We start from the raw sequence: 20,575 nt of genomic DNA on the forward strand, positions 1-20,575 counted from the left end.
CGCACTCAGTCACACACAATTACAGGCAAACATGCTGAAACATTTTTTATATCAATACATTCACAAAGTTTATCCACAGTTTACTATCAGTCTGAAGCTTGCTGTTGAGAAGAGTGTTTGTAGGGCGGTATCTACATTGATGGGGTAGCTGACATCAGCAAAACCCTAGTTTGAGGAGGACAGTGTGTGAGTGGAGGAATGGAGCCGGTCTCATCCCTTTCTCTCCTTGTGTGTCTCAATCACTCCTATTTGTGCCAAGCTATCTAGTTGTTTCTCTCTCTCAGTGTGTTTCCCTCTCAGTGTGTTTCCCTCTCTCTCTTCCTCTCTCTACATCCCGTTTCTCCTATCTCTCCTCCTTCAGTCTCTCCATCCTTTGGAAGTGCGTGAGCGGTGACGGGGAGGGAGGGAAGGAGGGGGAGGCGTGTGGTGTGGTGTGGTGGGGAGGGGAGTGGAAGGAGGGGGGTCTGCAGGATGTGAAGATGTGTGATCAGGCAGCTCGCTACTGCAGGGACAGCGTCCAACACCTCGGCACCATCCGTGACAAGCAGCCGCCGCACCAACGCAGCATCAGGGGGCTGGACGGGGTCCTGCGCTGGGTCTTCACCAAGATGAGCGACAAGAAGTTCGGGGAGAAGGAATCCCAGAAAGGAGAGGCGGCTTTCAAGGAGCAGTTCATTCCTGAGACCAGGAAAGGCATCTCAGTCATCCTGGATGTGAGTGCAGCTCTTTCCCCATCGGCTTTGTCCCAGTCTGCTGGAGTGAGTGAGACACTCAGAGTGAGTGAGAGTCAGCAGCCTGGCCCACACTCAACTTTCATTAGCGATGTGTTTGCTAATGGCCTCCGGTCTCCAGAGCCGCTAAAAATATTCAAATCAGAGACTGTGGTGAACTTTCAGACATTGGGGCTTGCCTCTGTTTCTCATCCGTTTCTTCCTCAACCTGGTTGGGTCATTCTGAATCCACACACCGAGTATCTGACCAGATAAATACTGACATTAAATAGAAGATTAATAACAAGTGCAAAGCAGCGAAAGATAGAGGAAAACTGAGAGGGAGAAAGGAGAGCGAGGCAGAGTAAAGGAAACAGTGGAAAATAGAGGAATAAAGAAGGTAAAGACAGAGAGGTAGAGAGAAAAACAGAGACCGAGTGTAACAAGAATTATTAAAACAGCGAGAGAGGGGAAGGAAGACAGAGAAATCCAGTTGGTATCGGTGACATCAATGTGAAAACTGCCCAAAGTTGGATTAAAGTACAGATAGAAAGAATAAATTGTGACTTAGGAAGGGTGTGTTTGTGTGGATGCTTCTACTGCTTTGACTTTCTACACTGCATTGTTTAACATTAAACGCTGGAGCAAGTTTGGGAACAGTGTGTGGGTGAATTCTGTTTGAATTACTGCCGAAACTGTTTTTCGGAAGAAACTAACCTTTTAAAAATCTGTTTTCTCAATCTCTCTAGATATTCAGAAGAGCGGATAAAAATGGTGAGTGTTGATTCATATATGGAATATTGTAAATACTGAGTGTGGATTCATATATTGAGTATTGTAAATAGTAAATATGGATTCACAGTGAATATTGTAAATAGCGAGCGTTCATTTATACGTTGAATATCGTAGTGACTATGGATTCGTATTGGAGAATATTGAAGTTATACCGATTTGATGTTACTGAGGGTTAAAGGGTTAAATTTCAAGACTAGGTTCAGTAAACTTAACTTGTATCTCATTGGAATTAAAACATTGAGGGGACATGGAACTGAGGTATCTAAAATGTTCAAAGGGATTTGTAGAGTTTGGGTGGCAAAACTGGTTCCTTTGAAATGCTGCACAAGCAGACTGCAATAGAAAGTAGTATAAGGTGTGTTTCAGATATAACAGAGCCTTGGTTAGAGCCCAATCTGCAGCTGTGTGCTCACTCCTGAATATTATACCTCTCTTGCGATTAGATTGGCTATGCAAGGAATGCAAGAGATTCACTTGCATGATACCAGCACTTGGAGGGTTAAATAATGGAGATAGAAGTTGATTGCTGAAGAGTTGTTGAACCGGATGAATTAATAATGTTCATCTGGGCATCAGACATGGTCTAACTGAAAAAGCCATGGGCTGAATGGCCTCCTATTTCTTAGTGATGAATAAGGGTTTTTAAATTACTGACACAGGGTTACAGGTTTACAAGAAGTATGGAAGGGCTGTTTTTCTGATTTAAACTTGGGCCAGAATCGTAACTGCTCTGGCTGCTGAAAATGTTGATTTATTCCGATTTCCATATGAGGAGGTGGCTTCAGTCAAGGGTAGGTTCCACCATCTCCTGCTTGGTTAGTGGTTCCATTGACAGCAATTCACTGTGGGAGGGGCCCCGCACGCTCTGACTCTCACTGGGGTAGAGGTCTGCACACACTGACTCTCACTAGGGTAGGGGTTCCGCACACACTGACTCTCATTGAGGGGCAGGTTCCACATACATTGACTCTCACTGGGGTATGAGTTCATCACACACTGACTCTCACTGAGGTACGGGTCCTACTCACACTGAACCCCACAGGGGTACGGTTTTCACAAACATTGACTCTCACTGGGGCACAGATCCTGCACACACTGACTCCCACTGTGGAATGCGTTCCACACACACCAACTCTGACTGGAGTATAGAGGAGTTATGGTAGGTCACAGGAACCATGGTGCACGAAAGCTGTAACAAATTTAGTCAAGAAGAAAAGAAAAGCCTACAAAAGGTTCAGGGAGCTAGGTAATGTTAGAAACCTAGAAGAGTATACCACTAGTACGAAGGAACTTAAGAGGGAAATTAGAAGAGCAAGAAGGTGTCATGAGAAGGCTCTGGCAGACAGGATAAAGGAAAACCCCAAGGCATTCTACAAGTATGTTAAGAGCAAGAGGATAAGATGTGAAGGAGTAGGATCTATCAAATGTGACGGTGGGAAAGTCTGTATAGAACCGGTAGAAATAGCAGAGGTACTCAATGAATACTTTGCTTCAGTATTCACAGTGGAAAAGGATCTTGGTAGTTGCAGTGCAGACTTGCAGTGGACTGAGAAGATTGAGCATGTGGACATTAGGAAAGAGGATGTGTTGGAGCTTTTGAAAAGCATCAAGTTAGATAAATCGCCGGGACCGGATGGGATGTACCCCAGGTTACTGTGGGAGGCGAGGGAAGAGATTGCTGAGCCTCTGGCGATGGTCTTTGCGTCATCAATGGAGACGGGAGAGGTTCCGGAGGATTGGAGGATTGCGGATGTGGTTCCGTTATTCAAGAAAGGGAGAAGAGATAGCCCTGGAAATTATAGACCAGTGAGTCTAACCTCAGTGGTTGGTAAGTTGATGGAGAAGATCCTGAGAGGCAGGATTTATGAACATCTGGAGAGGAATAGTATGATCAGAAATAGCCAGCACAGCTTTGTCCAAGGCAGATCATGCCTTACGAGCCTAATTGAATTTTCTGAAGATGTAACTAGACACATAGACGAGGGAAGAGCAGTAGATGTAGTTTATATGGATTTCAGCAAGGCGTTTGATAAGGTGCCCCATGCAAGGCTCATTGAGAAAGTGAAGGGGCATGGGATACCAGGGAACATTGCTTTGTGGATTCAGAACTGGCTTGCCCACAGAAGGCAAAGAGTGGTTGTAGATGGGTCTTTTTCAGCATGGAGGTCGGTCACCAGTGGAGTGCCCCAGGGATCTGTTCTGGGACCCTTGCTCTTTGTGATTTTTATAAATGACATGGATGAGGAAGTGGAAGGATGGGTTGGCAAGTTTGCTGATGACACAAAGGTTGGTGGGGTTGTGGATAGTGTAGAGGGATGTCAGCAGATGCAACAAGACATAGATAAAATGCAAGACTGGGCGGAGAAGTGGCAGATGGACTTCAATCCAGATAAGTGTGTGGTGGTTCATTTTAGCAGGTCGAATAGGATGAAAGAATATAATATTAAGGGTAAGACGCTTGGCAGTGTGGAAGATCAGAAGGATCTTGGGGTCCGGGTTCATAGGATGCTCAAAGCAGTGTCGCAGGTAGAGGCTGTGGTTAAGAAGGCGTATGGAAAACTGGCCTTCATCAATAGAGGAATTGAGTTTAGAAATCGGGAGATAATGCTGCAGCTGTATAGGACCCTGGTCAGACCCCACCTGGAGTACTGTGCCCAGTTCTGGTCGCCTCATTACAGAAAGGATGTGGAAGCCATAGAAAGGGTGCAGAGGAGATTTACAAGGATGTTGCCTGGATTAGGTGGCATGCCTTATGAGGATAGGTTGAGAGAGCTAGGTCTTTTCTCCTTGGAGAGGCGAAGGATGAGAGGTGACCTGATAGAGGTGTATAAGATGTTGAGGGGTATTGATAGAGTGAATTCTCAGAGGCTTTTACCCAGGGCTGAAATGGTTGCCACAAGAGGTCCCAGGTTTAGGGTGTTGGGGAGTAGGTACAGAGGAGATGTTAGGGGTAAGTTTTTCACTCAGAGGGTGGTGGGTGCGTGGAATCGGCTGCCGGTAGTGGTGGTGGAGGCGGATTCGATAGGGTCTTTTAAGAGACTTTTGGATAAGTTCATGTAAGTTAGTAAGATAGAGGGTTATAGGTAAGCCTAGTAGGTAGGGACATGTTCGGCGCAACTTGTGGGACGAAGGGCCTGTTTGTGCTGTAGCTTTTCTATGTTCTATGTTCTATCCCACTCACACTGATTCTCACTGGTATGGGTCCCACACACACTGACTCTCAATAGGTTAGGGATTCCAACACACACTGACTCTGATTGGGGTACGTGTTCCACACATACTGACTGTCACTGGAATATGGGTTTCACACACACGGAATCTCGCTGGAGTACAATTTCCACACACACTGACTCCCATTTCAATGAGAGTCAGTGTGTGTGAAAATTGTATCCCACACATACTGATTCCCACTGGGGTATAGGTCCCACACACATTGACTCTCACTGGGTTACGGATCCCACACATGTGGATACTCACTGGGATATGGATCCCACAGACACTGACTCTCACTGGGGTACATGTACAACACACACTGTATCTCATTGGGTATGTGTCCCACACACACTGACTCTTACTGGGGTATGGGTTCCACACTCACTGACTCCCCTCTGGGGTATGGGTCCCACACACACTGACTCTCACTGGAGTTACGAGTATAACCTTTATTATCTATTGTAAATCATGATGCATTTTAATATTCAACATGTCCATTATTTCTTTGTTTTCACTGAGCACATCAGTGAATTCTATTTTCTAGGGACACACATTGCCCCTACCAAATCTTGTACTTTTCGTACATTTTTTAATATTCCATTCCAGAGTGCAAAGAATTTTGGAAAATGACCACCAATGGATCTACTATTTCGAGGGCCACTTCCATAAATACTCTGGGATGAAGATCATCAGGTCATAGAGAGGTCATAGAGGTTTACAGTATGGAAACAAGCCCTTCAGCCCAATTTATCCATGCCGCCCTTTGTTTTTAACCCCCTAAGCTAATCCCAATTGCCCGCATTTGGCCCATATCCCTCTATACCCATCTTACCCATGTAACTGTCTAAATGCTTTTTAAAAGACAAAATTGTATCTGCCTGTACTACTACCTCTGGCAGCTTGTTCAGACACTCACCACCTTCTGAGTGAAAAGATTGCCCCTCTGGACACTCTCCCCTCTCATCTTAAACCTATGCCCTCTAGTTTTAGACTCCCCTATCTTTGGGAAAAGATATTGACTATCTAGCTGATCTGTGCCCCTCGTTATTTTATAGACCTCTGTAAGATCACCCCTCAGCCTTCTACGCTCCAGAGAAAAAGTCCCAGTCTATCCAGCCTCTTCTTATAACTCAATCCATCAAATCCCTGCAGCATCTGAGTAAATCTTTTCTGCACTTTTTCTAGTTTAATAATATCCTTTCTATAATAGGTTGACCAGAACTGTACACAGTATTCCAAGTGTGGCCTTACCAATGTCTTATATAACTTCAACAAGACGTCCCAACTCCTGTATTCAATGTTCTAACCAATGAAACCAAGCATGCTGAATGCCTTCTTCACCACTCTGTCCACCGTGACTCCACTTTCAAGGAGCTATGAACATGTACCCCTAGATCTCTTTGTTCTGTAACTCTCCCCAATGCCCTACCATTAACTGAGTAAGTCCTGCCCTGGTTCAATCTACCAAAATGCATCACCTCGCATTTATCTGGTCCTGAAAACTTGGCCACCTTCAACCCCATTAATTTCCCCAAAACCATTTCTCTAATAATACTGATTTCCTTCAGCTCCTCACTGAAACATTTGTGTTTTCAGGACTTCTGGTACATTATTCATGTGTTCCTTTGTGAAGACAGAAGCAATTTAGTACCTCAACCATTAGGAATTCCCGTTTCTGATTGTTTTTGTCAATCTTTTTCTCTTTACATACTTATCGAAATTTTTACAGTCAGTTTTTAAGCCCTGTGCCATCTTACTTTCATACCCTATTTTCCCCTTCTTAATCAATCCCTTGGACAACCTTTTGTTGAATTTTAAACTGCTGACCAATCCTTGTTTCTGTTGCTTTTTCTTGCAAATTTGTATGCTTCTTGTTTGAATCTAATACCAGCTCTAATTTCTCTTGCGAGCCTTGGTTTGGCCACAGTTCCCTTTCCACTCTTGTGCGAAATAGGAATGAACAATTTTTGGAGTTTGCATAATATTTTCATGAATTCCACTGTCTTTCTTTTCAGTAATGTTTCCCAATCCATCATAGCCAACTTATGCCTCATACAATCATGCCTCATACAACCTTTATTGAGATTCAGGACCCTGGACTCAAAGTCAACTATCTCACTATCCACCTTGACAAAGAATTCTATCATATTATGGTCACTCATCCCCAAGGGTTCTCTCACAACTAGATTGACAACTATTCCTTTTTCATTGCACTATATCCAATCCAAGATGGCATGTTCCCTTGTTGGTTCCTCAACGTATTGGTCCAGAAAACCATCCCGCATGCACTCCAAAAATTCCTCTTCTATTATACTGTGACTAATTTGACTCTCCCAATCTAAATGCAGATTAACGTCGCTCAAAGTCACAGATGTTCCTTTATCACATGCACCTCTGATTTCCTGTCTAATGCTATTTCCAACGTTACCACAACAGTGGTCTGAATACCATCCCCACAAATGTTTTTTGCCCCTTAGTGTTTCTTAACTCATACACACCCACATCATTTGTCCTAATATCTTTCCTCAATATTGTATCAATCTTTTCTTGAATCAACAGTGCAACTCCACCACCTTTTCCTTTCTGTCTGTCCTTTCTAAACACTGAATAGCCCTCAATGTGTAGTTCCCATCCTTGGTCACCTTGGAGCCATGTCTCTGTAATCCCAACTATATCATACCTCTTTACATTTATCTGCACAACTAATTCATCCATTTTGTTTTGAATGCTCTGAGCATTCAGGTACAAAGCCTTAAGGCTAGCCTTTTTAATATGCCTCGTCCCATTCTTACTTTTTTTTCCCTGTGTTCTTATCTGATTCTGGCCCTTGATTTCTCTGCCTATCACTTTTCTTATTGTCCTTGCTGTATTTTCCTCTTGTTCATGATTCCCCCTACTCTGAATCCTTACATAGGTTCTCATCTCCCTGCCATATTAGTTTAACCCCTCCCCAATCACTGTAGCAAGTATCCCCCTAGAACATCAGTCCCGGTCCAGCCCAGGTGTAACCCGTCCAGTTTGTACACGTCCCATCTCCCTCAAAACCAGTCCCAATGCCCCATGAATCTGAAACCCTGCTCACACCATCTTTTCAGCCACGTATTCATCATACATATCCTGCTGTTTCTACTCTGACTAGCACATGGCACTAGTAGTAATCCTGAGATCACTACAGTTCCGCACTCAGGCTGGTATTTTACCACCTTGCCCGCCCCAATGTGTGAGGCTCGCAGAACGGAATTCTCCATTGGCCTTGGGCAGGATTTTACGAGCCTTGTCCGAGTGAGATCATAAAATACCGGCCACTGACTCTCATTGGGGTATGGGTCCCACACACACTGCCTCTCACTGCAGTACAGGTTCCACAAACAATGGCTGGGATTCTTCGAGTCCGCTGCACTACTCGAGCAGTGCAGTGGGCCGAGAGACACTAGCAGGGGGGCTTGTAGTGAGGCTCGTCGGTTGCGAGTCTTCCAGGTGTTTTTTTGGAGCGCCAGAGCTGATTATCATATTGAAATGAGAATTTCAGTATGATTAGCTGGCTCAGGGTGGTATTCTCTGGGCCCCCTAGCGTCTCCTGCTCCGTCGGGAGTGGTTCCCTCCAGCAACTCTCACGACTGCTCTGCACTAACCAGGAACAGGTGCCCTGACCCGGCTGGAAGGAACAGAGGCCATTGAGGACCTCCCTGGGAGGTTGGCGGCAAAGGGGGGTATGCCCCTTCGGCAGTGCCAGCCTGGCACCCTGGCACTGCCCAAGGGGCAAATTGACAATGTGTACAGGGAAGCTTGGCATTGCCCACTGGGCACGTGGCAGTTCCAAGGGGGCAGGGCCAGAGGGGGCAGGGCATACCTGGTGCAGGGCCTGTTGGGAGGGGGGGGAGCGATCAGTGGGGGGGAAGTACCCGCTGCCACTCTGCAATCGGGATCGGTCAGAGAGAGAGGGAAGAGGTGATCAGGGCTGGCCATCGTGTTGGGGGGTGTTAGGGCTGGTCATCAGGGTGGGGTGTTGGGGCTGTCCGGGGAGGGTGGTTGGAGCTGGTCATCGGGGTTGGTGGGGCTGGTTGGGGCTGTCTGGTGGTGGGGTTGGGAGATCAGGGTTGGCTGGGGTGAGAGGACATAGATGCTGGCCTGGGAGTGTCTGGGAAGCTGGTAATGGGGGGGCCACTGCGCAAGCGCTGATCTCCACGCTGACAGATCAGTGTATGCGCAGTGTCCCACTCAGCACTATGCTACCTGCCTGATGGGCAGGAATAGCCACCGCCCCCTACTTACCAGATTGAATCATGCCGAGGCACTCTGCAGTATACAGAGTGTCGGAGATTTGCTCTGGTAAGTATGCCCAAAAAAACAGGTGGGAATTACTCCTGTTTCCTGTAATTTGGGCATTTTGTTTTTTTTTGGGAGATTCCCAGCCAATGACTCTCAGTGGGTATGGGTTCCACACATACTAGGCGGGATTTTATGGCCCTGTTCATCCGAAACCGTAAAATCCCACCCGAGGTCAATGGATCTTTCCATTTTCCACCCCTCATCCACTCCGATTCCTGAGGCGGGTGGGGTGGTAAAATTCCGACCACTGACTCTCTCACTGGGGTACAGTTAAACACACACTAACTCTCACTGGGTTATGGGTTCCAGTCACACTGACTCTCATGAATGTACAGTTCCACACACACTGATTCTCACTGGGGTACGGATTCCAGTCACGCTGACTCTCATTTGGGATACGGGTCCACACACACTGACTCTCGCAGACATGGAGTTCCACACACACTCATTCTCACTGGTGTATGGGTTTCACATGCTCCTGTCCCTGTTGAGACCAATACCTTTTAAAAATAATTGCAATCTTTCAATCGCGTACTGAATTGATCGCACAAGATTGATTCTCCCAAAAGAATTCTAAGTGCTGAATTCGCGTAAAAACTGGAGTAAGTTCTGTTGGTTACTTTAGCGGGATTTTCAAAATGAATCTCCTACATTCCCCCCCCCCCTCCCCGCCCAACAAATTTATCAATTACTTAACAAATCTGGCAGCATCTGTGGAGAGAGATGTTTCAACTCAGAACAGTCGAGATATAATTGGTTTGAGCAAGGGATGGGTTGTGAGACAGGAGATATTGAATGACTGGCATCATCTTACTGGGTCAAAGGAAACAGTTGAAGGGGCAAAAAAATAAAAAGAAACAAAAGCTGTGCCAAGCACTGGCTTGCTGCTGTCTCAAAGTCAAAATAAGGGTGAAACTGAAACAGGCAAAGGAAAGGAAAGAAAATAGGGGAGTGTTTGCTGTCTGAAATTGATGAACTCATTTTCGACTCCGGAAGTTTGTAAAGTGCCCAATTGAAAATTGAGATGTATGTTCCTCAGGCTTACATTAAGCCTCATTGGAACAGTGTAGCAGGCCAAGGACAGAGATGTCAGCATGACGGCAAGGTGGAAGCGCAAGGCATTATTGTTTTTATTCATTTGTGAGACATGGGCGTCGCTGGCCAGCATTTATTGCCTATCCCTAGTTGCCCTTGAACTGAGTGGCTTGCTAGGCCATTTCAGAGGACAGTTGAGAGTGAACCACATTGCTGTGGCTCTGGAGTCATATGTAGGCCAGACCGGTAAGAATGGCAGATTTCCTTCCCTGAAGGACATTAGTGAACCAGATTAGTTTTTCAATTGACAATGGTTTCATGGTCATCAATAGATTCTTAATTCCAGATATTTTGTATTGAATTCAAATTACACCACCTGCCCTGGTGAGATTCAAACTCGGGTCCCCAGAACATTAACTGAGTTCCTGGATTAATTATTTAGCGATAATACCACTAGGCCACCGTCTCCCCATACTCACAGACTGAACTGAGATGTTCCGCAAAATGTCCACCTAATTTGTGTTTTTCCCAGTGTAGAGCAGAACAAATTGTGAGCAGTGAAAATTGTTAGACTAAATTGAAAGCAATTCATGGAAATCACCACCTTACCCAGAAGGAATGTCTGGGGACTTGGATAGTGAGCAGAGAGAGGGAAAAGGGCAGGTGAAAGCTCTCCAGCGTTTGCATGGGTAGGTGCTTGTAAGGGGTGATTGAGGAATGGACTGGGGTATCAGTGAGGGAGAGGTCCTTTCAGAATACCAAAAGGGGAGGAAAGATGTGTTTGGCAGTGACATCATGTCGCATGTTATAGAAACATTAGCGAATGAAAACGGACAGTGGAGGGGGGGGGGGGGAGGGGGGGAGGTGAGGACAAGGGGAACTCGGTGATGGTTTTGGAAGGGAGGGGACGTGATGTGAGCAGAAGTGTGGCAGCCATGCTCGAGGGCCCTGTTAATGCTGGTAAGAGGGAGTCCTCTGGTGAGGGGAAAAGAACACATCTCAGAAATGCTGATGTTGTGGAAGGTTGTGTCATCAGAACAGATGTGATGGAGAAAGATGAACTGGGAGATTGGACTGACATCTGGATAGAATGGAGAGAGCGAGAATGCTATTCTCAGCTTTCTTTTCCTTATCCAGCCAAATAACTTCTCCTCCCTTTCATGACGGGTGAATCAGAGATCCCTCCCTCTAGCTAAAATTAAGCAAATCTTCCAGCTTCATTTAACTCTCACAAACCTGACCCCTTTAATCCCAACACATGCTACCTGCTGAACAATATAGGCTTGTTTAAAAGATGCTGTCTAAGGAGCTTTGGTGAGTTCCTGCAGTGCATTTTGTAGATAGTACTTTGTGTCAGTGCTGGAGGGACTGAATGTTTGTGGAAGGGATGCCTATCAAACGGGCTGTTTTTCCCTTGATGATATTGAGCTACTTGAGTGTTGTTGGAGCTGCACCTATCCAGGCAAGTGGAAAGTATTCCTTGCACTCCTTACTTGTGCCTTGTAGATGGTAGACAGGCATTGGGGAGTCAGGAGGTGAGTTACTCACCATAGGATTCCTAGCTTCTGATCTGCTCTTGAAGGCACAGTATTTATATGGCGGTTCCAGTTCAGTTTCTAGTCAGTGGTGTCCTCCAGGACGTTGATAGTGAGGGATTCAATGATGGTAATGGTTCTGTGATGTTGGATATGATTATTGCCTGGCACTTGTATGGCACAAATGTTATTTGCTACTTGCCAGCCCAAGCCCGGATATTGTCCAGGTCTTGCTGCATTTGGACATGGAATCATAGAATCCTGCAGTGCAGAAGGAGACCATTCGACCCATTGAGTAAGCACCGACTACAATACCACCCAGGCCCTTTCCCCATAACGTCATTCATTTACTCTAGCTAGTCCCTCTGACATTAAGGGGCAATTTAGCATGGCCAATCCACCTAACCCGCACATCATTGGACTGTGGGAGGAAACCGGAGCACACGGAGGAAACCCACGCAGACACGGAGAGAATGTGCAAACTCCACACAGACAGTGACCCCAAGCTGGGAATCGAACCTGGGTCCCTGGTGCTATGAGGCAGCATTGCTAACCACTATGCCACCATGCTGCCTGGTGGACTTCTCAGTATCTGAGAAGTCGCAAATAATATTGAACATTGGGCAATCATCAGCGAACATCCCTACTTCTGACTTTATGATGGAAGGAAGGCCATTTCTAAAGATGGTTGGGCTAGGACACTACCCGAAGGAACACCTGCAGTGATGTCCTGGAGCTAAGATTATTGACCTCCAACACCGCCGCCATCTTCCTTTTGGCCAGGTATGAGTTCAACCAGTGGAGGGGTTTCCCCCGATTCTCATTGACTCCAGTTTTGCTAGGGCTCCATGGTGCCATGCTCAGCCATATTGCCGTGAGGGAGGAAATTCCAGGATTTTGACCCAGCGACTGCTGGAAGAAATGAGCTGCTCTGTGTTTCAGAATGTGTCCATTATCACACAACATCAGAGTAGTCCCACCAGTTGTTAAAGCGGCTTTTAATTAGCAACCATTCTGGAATTGTGAGAAATCAGCAAGTGTCTCACAGGTTGAATCACCCAATACAGGGGGATTCCAGGGAATTGCCAGCCTTAACTTATGAGCGAAAAAATACACAAAACATTACACGGAATTTACAGAATTCAATCCAACTGGGCTATAGAATTGAGTGGGATGTGAGAGAGCATTGGGTGGTGTGGGGGTAGTGGGATGGGGGCAGGGGGAGTGGGATTGGGGCAGTAGGAGTGAGATGGAACAGCGAGGATGAGGGCAGCTGATAGTGGGATGGGGCAGGGGGAGAGGGATGCGGGCAGTGGGATGGCAGCAGCGGTGACAGTTTGGGAGTGCAGGGGGAGTGGGATGGTGGCAGTGAGGTTGGGATGGGGTCAGGGGGCGAAGGGCAAACCATGGAAAGGTCCGTTGACCTCGGGCGGGATTTTCTCGTTTCAGGACAAGCGCAGCTGGAAAACCCCGCCCACTGAATCCAGTTACAGAATTACTCAGCACTGCCCTCATGCTCCCACTTATTGTCTGCGATCAGGAATAAGTCAAACAGCTCCACAGTATCCAGAACAGCACCTTACCCTATCAGAACAATTAACACATCAACCCCATTCCCTATTCCCACTCTCCCCACGCCCACCCTCCCCCGCCCTACTCCTCCCCCACACACACCCCCACCATCACCTTTCTCCAGCCCATCCTAACCCTCCCCACCACTCCCTCACCCACTCCCATCCATACCCTCACTATCCCCTGCCTCACCTTTCCCCATCTCCACTCTCACCCATTCCCACCTCCAGCCTCTCATGGAGTGCGGTTACAAGTGGTGTACCTCAGGGATCTGTTTTGGGGCCACTGCTCTTTGTAATATTTATTAATGATCTGGATGAGGGTATAGTTGGGTGGATTAGCAAATTTGCTGATGACACCAAAGTCGGTGGTGTGGTAGACAGTGAGGAAGGGTGTCGTAGTTTGCAGGAAGACTTAGACAGGTTGCAAAGTTGGGCCGAGAGGTGGCGGATGGAGTTTAATGCGGAGAAGTGTGAGGTAATTCACTTTGGTAGGAATAACAGATGTGTTGAGTATAGGGCTAACGGGAGGACTTTGAATAGTGTGGAGGAGCAGAGGGATCTAGGTGTATGTGTGCATAGATCCCTGAAAGTTGGGAATCAAGTAGATAAGGTTGTTAAGAAGGCATATGGTATCTTGGCGTTTATTGGTAGGGGGATTGAATTTAGGAGTCGTAGCGTTATGTTGCAACTGTACACAACTCTGGTGCGGCCGCACTTGGAGTACTGTGTGCAGTTCTGGTCCCCACATTACAGGAAGGATGTGGAGGCTTTGGAGAGGGTGCAGAGGAGGTTTACCAGGATGTTGCCTGGTATGGAGGGGAGATCCTATGAGGAGAGGCTGAGGGATTTGGGATTGTTTTCGCTGGAAAGGCGGCGGCTAAGAGGGGATCTTATTGAAACATATAAGATGATTAGAGGTTTAGATAGGGTGGATAGTGATAGCCTTTTTCCTCTGATGGAGAAATCCAGCACGAGGGGGCATGGCTTTAAATTGAGGGGGGGTAGTTATAGAACCGATGTCAGGGGTAGGTTCTTTACCCAGAGGGTGGTGAGGGATTGGAATGCCCTGCCAGCATCAGTAGTAAATGCGCCTAGTTTGGGGGCGTTTAAGAGATCCGTAGATAGGTTCATGGACGAAAAGAAATTGGTTTAGGTTGGAGGGTCACAGTTTTTTTTTTAACTGGTCGGTGCAACATCGTGGGCCGAAGGGCCTGTTCTGCGCTGTAATGTTCTATGTTCTATGTTCTATGTTCTCTCCCACCCTCACTCACCCCCACCCACTTCTCCAACCCCCAATCTCAACTCTACCTCAATTAACCCCATCCAACATCTTTCAAACTTTCCCATTCCTCCTACCACCCCCACCTATCCCACCCCACCCTCCCTGTCACAGCCCTCTCCTCTCCTCCCCACCTTCAGTCCCATTTCCTGAAACTGCCTGTCTGAGCAGTGTGGTTATAAGTGTGGAGCTTCCTATTCCTGCTGCTGTGTGCGTGAACAGCTCTTTCAATGTTGCACTGTATTGCTGGCAACTGCTTTGCTCTCCCTCAGGAGCACAGGATTCGGGGGGAATCAGAGATGAAGTGTCTTTCTCTCCTCCAGCAGTGTTTCTTCCGAAGCCCAATATCTTTAAGTTGCTGCTGATTTCAGAGATTTTTCTCTAATTTAATTGCAAAACCTTATGATCCATCCACTGTAAATTTACTATTCACTCACAGCGCCTGTTTCCTCTTCACCACTGAACTTCGCAGTGAGGTTACCTTTGATCATTTAATAATTTATAAGTGGCAATCAGATCTCTCATTAGCATCCTTCTCTTCAGACTTCACAGTTTTGAGCTTGATCACCTTGGTCCCACTTTATCCCGCTGCACACTTGGGATCAGACTGGTTAGCCTTCCCTGCATGCTCCCTGATGCATGAATTACACACCAGCAATGTGCAGGGGGTTATTTTGAATTTATATTGCTCCGTCATTCCAAACGAGATCTTTATTTCGGCAGGCTGCATTATCTTTGCCCCTGTGAATGAGGACAGAAGATATTGTTAAAGAACCTTTGTGACGTTTGTTTGATTTAGGATGCTACTACCCTTACCTTACAATATAAGACTGTTGATTGAGAAGCTTGAGAAACAACTGCATTGATAAATACTCCAATAGCAGCCGTTACATGCAGTGTTCATGAGACCAGCACCAGTCAGATTCAAAAAAAGCAGGAGGTTTGTAAGCTCAGTGCTCCAGACTGCTAGCCCCGTACAAGATTGGGAGAGCTCCGAAGGAGGGCTGTACCTTTGTGAGCACTCTATTCTAAGGTGAAAATATAAGTGTGTTGCTATTTCATGCGGTTAAAAGATAAATACTTATAGCTGCTGCGTCAACATTGCGTCTTTTGCCTTCACATCTGTGCAGACCAATCCTACTGTTTGTTGTCCTGCGGACATTACTGAGTGTCTCTATCTGTCCATTTAATTGTATCTCTTCATCTATTTCATTATTATTTATACTGAGAGCCTTGTTTAGTCTTCACGCCTGTGTTTGGTTTCTCAGAGGTGCTGGCTCTAAATTAATATATAAAATTATGTATTTGTATCAACCCACCCCACCCCTGCCACTTCCTGTCCCCCCACAACAGTAAGTCGTAGTGTCTCTCTGCATCCACAGATGAGTTTGATTCTGATTATGCCTTACTGATTGAACTAGTCACAACCTAATACTGACCATTTAAGCCCTGAATTGAACCATCTTCAATGCACTGCAACAAATCACCAAGGCTCCTTTGATTGCAATTTCCAAACCTGCAACCTCTATCTTACGGACAAACTCCTAAGGACAAAAGGCAGCAGACACATGGGAATACCACCACCTGCATTTACACCACATTGACTGCAGCAGTCCAAGGGGCAATTAAAGAATTGGCAACAAATACTGGCCTTGTCAGTGACACTCATATCCCAGGAATTAATTTAAAAAGAACTGGTTAAATGAATCTTACAAGCTGCTGAACACGCAGTTCATAATAGTCCCTTGAATTAGTATCGCACTTCAGTACAGTAAAAATGTCCCAAGGTGTCTCATCCGAATGTAAATCCAACAAACTGTGACACAGAGCCGCATGTGGAGCCATTAGGACAGAAAATTAAAAACTTGGTTAAGGAGAGATTCCTCTTCCTGGGAATGAGGTTAGGGAACATAAGGATGAGAATTTTAAAATCCAGGTGCTTGAGAAAATGCGAGTGCGATAGGTGAATGGGAAAGAGTTAGGACATGGACAGCAGAGGTTTGGATGCATTTGAGAAATCGGGAAGGAGTTCTTCATGGAAAGGGAGAGCACTCTCTTTCACTAAATCCTGTCCTTGTGAGATTCCGTTATATGGTTGGTCAGAATCAGTGTAACTAGGGATACTGTCATTTTGAATAGACTGTTAATAAGGAACAAAAAGAGTTAAAATGTAGAACACAACGGCGGCTTTGAGCGTATGTTTTTAAATGATGTGTTTGTGTCACTTTCGCTGTGCATTTCATTACAACGAGGTGGTTAGAGAAGATGCTGCGATGGATCAATGAAGTCCTGGAGTGCATTTACAGCACAAAATAATCTGAGTAACACAGGCTGAGACGGTCCACAGAGAACTCTCAAGAGAAATGTCAAACTCAACTGTGAATGTTGGAAAGATGTTTTCTATGTAACAGCAGATTTGTCACATTCTTCTCAGGAACATGACCCTGAGAGCTGCCAGGTTTAGCTTGGTAATGTCAAGGGAAGGCAGAGGGAAGAGGTGATTGTTGAGAAATGAAGCTTGTCTCCTCCCATTTCTTAGGCAGATGGTGAGCAGGAGAAGGGAATTGTGGGGGAGGGTTGGGGGCGATGGGGGTGGTGGAGGATGCAATTCTACTTCCATCCATCCCCAGTCCAGCCCCAGCATGAATCTGCCTGGATCGACATCCGTGTCTATCTTCAGCGCATTGTCATGTCCTGGACTTCCCCCTTCCTCCAAGCAGGTTGAGGAGAGGTTTATGCCAACCAGCTTCTCACTGCTCCTCCTGAACTAATAAATAAACACTTAGGGAGGAGGTACTGGGGTGAGGGACTCTTTTCAGATTATTGGACCAGCAGGGGCTATTAGCAGCTAGAAAGTCCCAGGTCCGATGGTCAGCCTTAAAGGTGAGAATGTCACTCCCACATCATCAACATCCAATGGACAGGCTGTCCCAGGCCTAATATTTGTGCAGCAAAACAAATAGGTCAGAACAAGAAAGAACTTCCCCCTTTAAAATAACTCATTCTTGGGCAAGGCCGATATTTATTTCCCATCCCCAAGTGTCCGGAGGAGATAGTGCTGAACTTCCTGCTGCAACCTATTCTCAGTAAGACTGAGTGGCTAGCTGGGTACCCTAAGTAAGCTGTTAGCGGTTAACATCCTAACTGTGGAATTTTGAGTCACATAGAAGGCAAACAAGGTAAATCCATCAGGTTTCCTTTCCTCATGATATTATTGAACCACTCAAGTTTTTCGCATGATCTAACAGCTTTGTGCTCATTTCTGCTGCTGGACAGCTTTTTATATCCAGAATTTAAAAAGAGGCGAGCTCCATTTCTCAAATCTGCTGTGGAATTTGAATATTTATTCCCTGGCTTGAGCCTTCATGAGTTTGGATCCAGGAACATGACTTCTTCATCCACAGACATACGTCGCAGTCAAAGTGCATGCATATGTCTGTGTCCAGAGCTAGAATTTCCTGGCATAGGTTGCACACCTGTCGGCAGAGGCTATAGGATTGCCACTTCACATTATTGACCAGGAGACTCTCACCACCTGCCATCAGTATATTGGAAGCATTTACAGGTTTTTATTTAACCTGTTTGGTCACGTTACCTTCAGGTTGTGGGGTGGGACTTGATCCCAGAGTTGCTGGTTTAGAAGCAGGGACACTACCCACTGTGGCACAAGACTCCTCACATTCATAGAACCATAGAATTCCTGCAGTGCAGAAGGAGGCCAGTCGGCCCATCAAGTTTGCACCAAATCTCCGAAAGAGCATATTACCCAGCCCATTACCCCTCTGCCTTATCCACACAATAAGAAGTTTAACAACACAGCTTTATTTGGACTTTAACCTGGTGTTGTTAAACTTCTTACTGTGTTTACCCCAGTCCAACGCCGGCATCTCCACATCATGATTATCCCCACAACCCTACGCATTTGCCATGGCTAATCCTCCTAACCTATACATCTTTGGACACTAAGGGGCAATTTAGCATGGCCAATCCACCTAACTCACACATCTTTGGACTGTGGGAGGAATCCGGAGCACCTGGGGGAAACCCACGCAGACACGGAGAATGGGCAAACAGACAGTCACCTAAGGCTGGAATTGAACGCAGGTCCCTGGGCGCTGTGAGGCATTAGTGCTAGCCACTGTGCCACTGCGCCACCCCCCACACCCCCACCACACCCCCACAATAACTTAGTTAATCAATAATTAGCCATAGCCCTCAAATGACCACAAGTATCCCTGTCCATTAGGGAGATAACCTCTACACTGTCAGATAAACATTTTATCAAATCCCAAAACACTTCTCAGTCAGTGAGTTCCTGTTTTAGGATTGTGTAGACAAAGCTACTGGAAAATAGAATGATTATAGGAACAACAACCCAGGAAAACTTCGACAGAGCAGCTTTTCAACGTAGGCTTTGGGAGAGAAAATTCCGAGGAGCCATGGTTGAAGTAACAACAGAAAAGCAGGAAACAAAAATGAATTTTGCTGGGATTTACTAACTCTGCCGTGGTGGGAATCACTGTGGGGTCACCTAACGTCTATTGACTGGAAAAACCCGGCCATTGTGACGGGTGGTCAGGACTCCAGAGATAAAGCTGGTGTCAAAACTATCTTGCAGGCACCAAGCTTTTTCGAGCTCGGAGCTAGGTCTTTGGGATAGAGCAGAAGAACTCACCAGGATTAACAGTAATTCAAGAGCATAATGAATAACTTCAACTCAGAAAAGTTGTACCTGATCAATTTAAAGCCAAGGTGAAGTGGTCAGGGACACTTCCTATTGGTGAGGGCACATGAGGGGCAACCTTTTACTGGGTATTATTGCTTGGAAAAAGAGTTCAGGGAGACCATGGAGCATTTGCTTTGTCTTGTCTCTTTATACCTCTGCTGATATACCTTATCAACACAAAATCTAGGAAGAGCACTGTGTGAGCCATAACAGCCATTGAACATTAAAAATAACCCGCAATTAAATACCGCCTTTAACCAAAAACATTCCAAGATATTTTACAGGAATGATTATCAGTAAAAACAACAACAAGAGAAGGAGACATTAGAAATTATAGATTTTGAGTACAGAAGTAAAGATGTCCTGTTGTATAGAGCCTTGGTGAGACTGCATCTGGAGTACTGTCAACAGTTTTGGTCCCCTTATCTAAGGAGGGATATACTCGCCATAGAGGGAGTGCACCAGAGGCTCACCAGACTGATCCCTGGGATGGTGGGATTGTTTAATGAGAAGATATTGGGGAAACTGCGTCGATATTCTCTGGAGTTTTGAAGAATGAGAGGTGATCTCATTGAAAATAACAAAATTCTTACAGGGCTCGACAGGGTAGATGTGGGTAGGATGTTTCCCCTGGCTGGTGAGTCTAGAACCAGGGGACGCAGTCTCAGAGACACGGGCAGGCCATTTAAGACTTAGATGAGGAGGAATTTCTTCACTAAGAGAATAGTGAATCTTTGGAATTCTTTACCCAGAAGGCTGTGGAATCCTGAGCATGTTCAGGACAGGAATCAATAGATTTCTGGGCATTAATGATATCAAGGGATCTGGAAATAACGTGGGGAAAGTGGCATTGATGTTGATGATCAGCTCTGACCTAATTGAATGGTGGAACAGGCTTAACGAGCTGAATGGCCTACTCTTGTTCCTATTTCCCTGTGTTCTTTGAACAGGTTATAAATCAAGATGGTGGGTTTTATAGAGCGGCAGAGAGATGAGGGTTATGGAGGGAATTCCAGAGCTTCAGCCCTTCAGCAGCTAAAGCATGGTCACCGGTATTGAGGATAAGGCAGCAAGGTTTGAACAAGGCCAGAGTGAAAAGAACACAGGGTTCACGAGGGTTGTCAGGCTGGAAGAGATTGCAGAGATAGGGAGGGGTGACTGAAAAAAAGAGAAGGTTGTAAGTCACGAGAAAGTAAAGAACAGAGAAAGAGATCTCTGAGTGCTCCAGGTAAAGAAATGGCAGGTAAAGAAGTACCATTAGGCGTTAGCCAGGAGGTTCAGGTCTGTAAATAGAGACAGTTGTTTCTGGTTTGATATTAAACCAAGACACATAATTCCTCACAGAGTTTAGTTTGATTCATTTGTTAAATTATTTAACT

General features: G+C 45.9%; 1 protein-coding gene across 1 annotated transcript in view; it reads left to right on the plus strand.

Annotated features, from left to right (window-relative positions):
• The first annotated feature begins 479 nt into the window (after positions 1–479).
• Positions 480–20,575, plus strand: part of necab2 (N-terminal EF-hand calcium binding protein 2) — a 190,181-nt gene continuing 170,085 nt past the window's right edge. The window contains exons 1-2 of the mRNA XM_078212021.1: positions 480–713; positions 1,460–1,484. Coding sequence (XP_078068147.1) covers positions 480–713; positions 1,460–1,484 — 259 coding nt within the window. The remainder of the gene's footprint in view (positions 714–1,459; positions 1,485–20,575) is intronic.

This window comes from Mustelus asterias, chromosome 4 (assembly GCF_964213995.1).
Source record: "Mustelus asterias chromosome 4, sMusAst1.hap1.1, whole genome shotgun sequence".
Classification (NCBI taxonomy): Eukaryota; Metazoa; Chordata; class Chondrichthyes; order Carcharhiniformes; family Triakidae; genus Mustelus; species Mustelus asterias.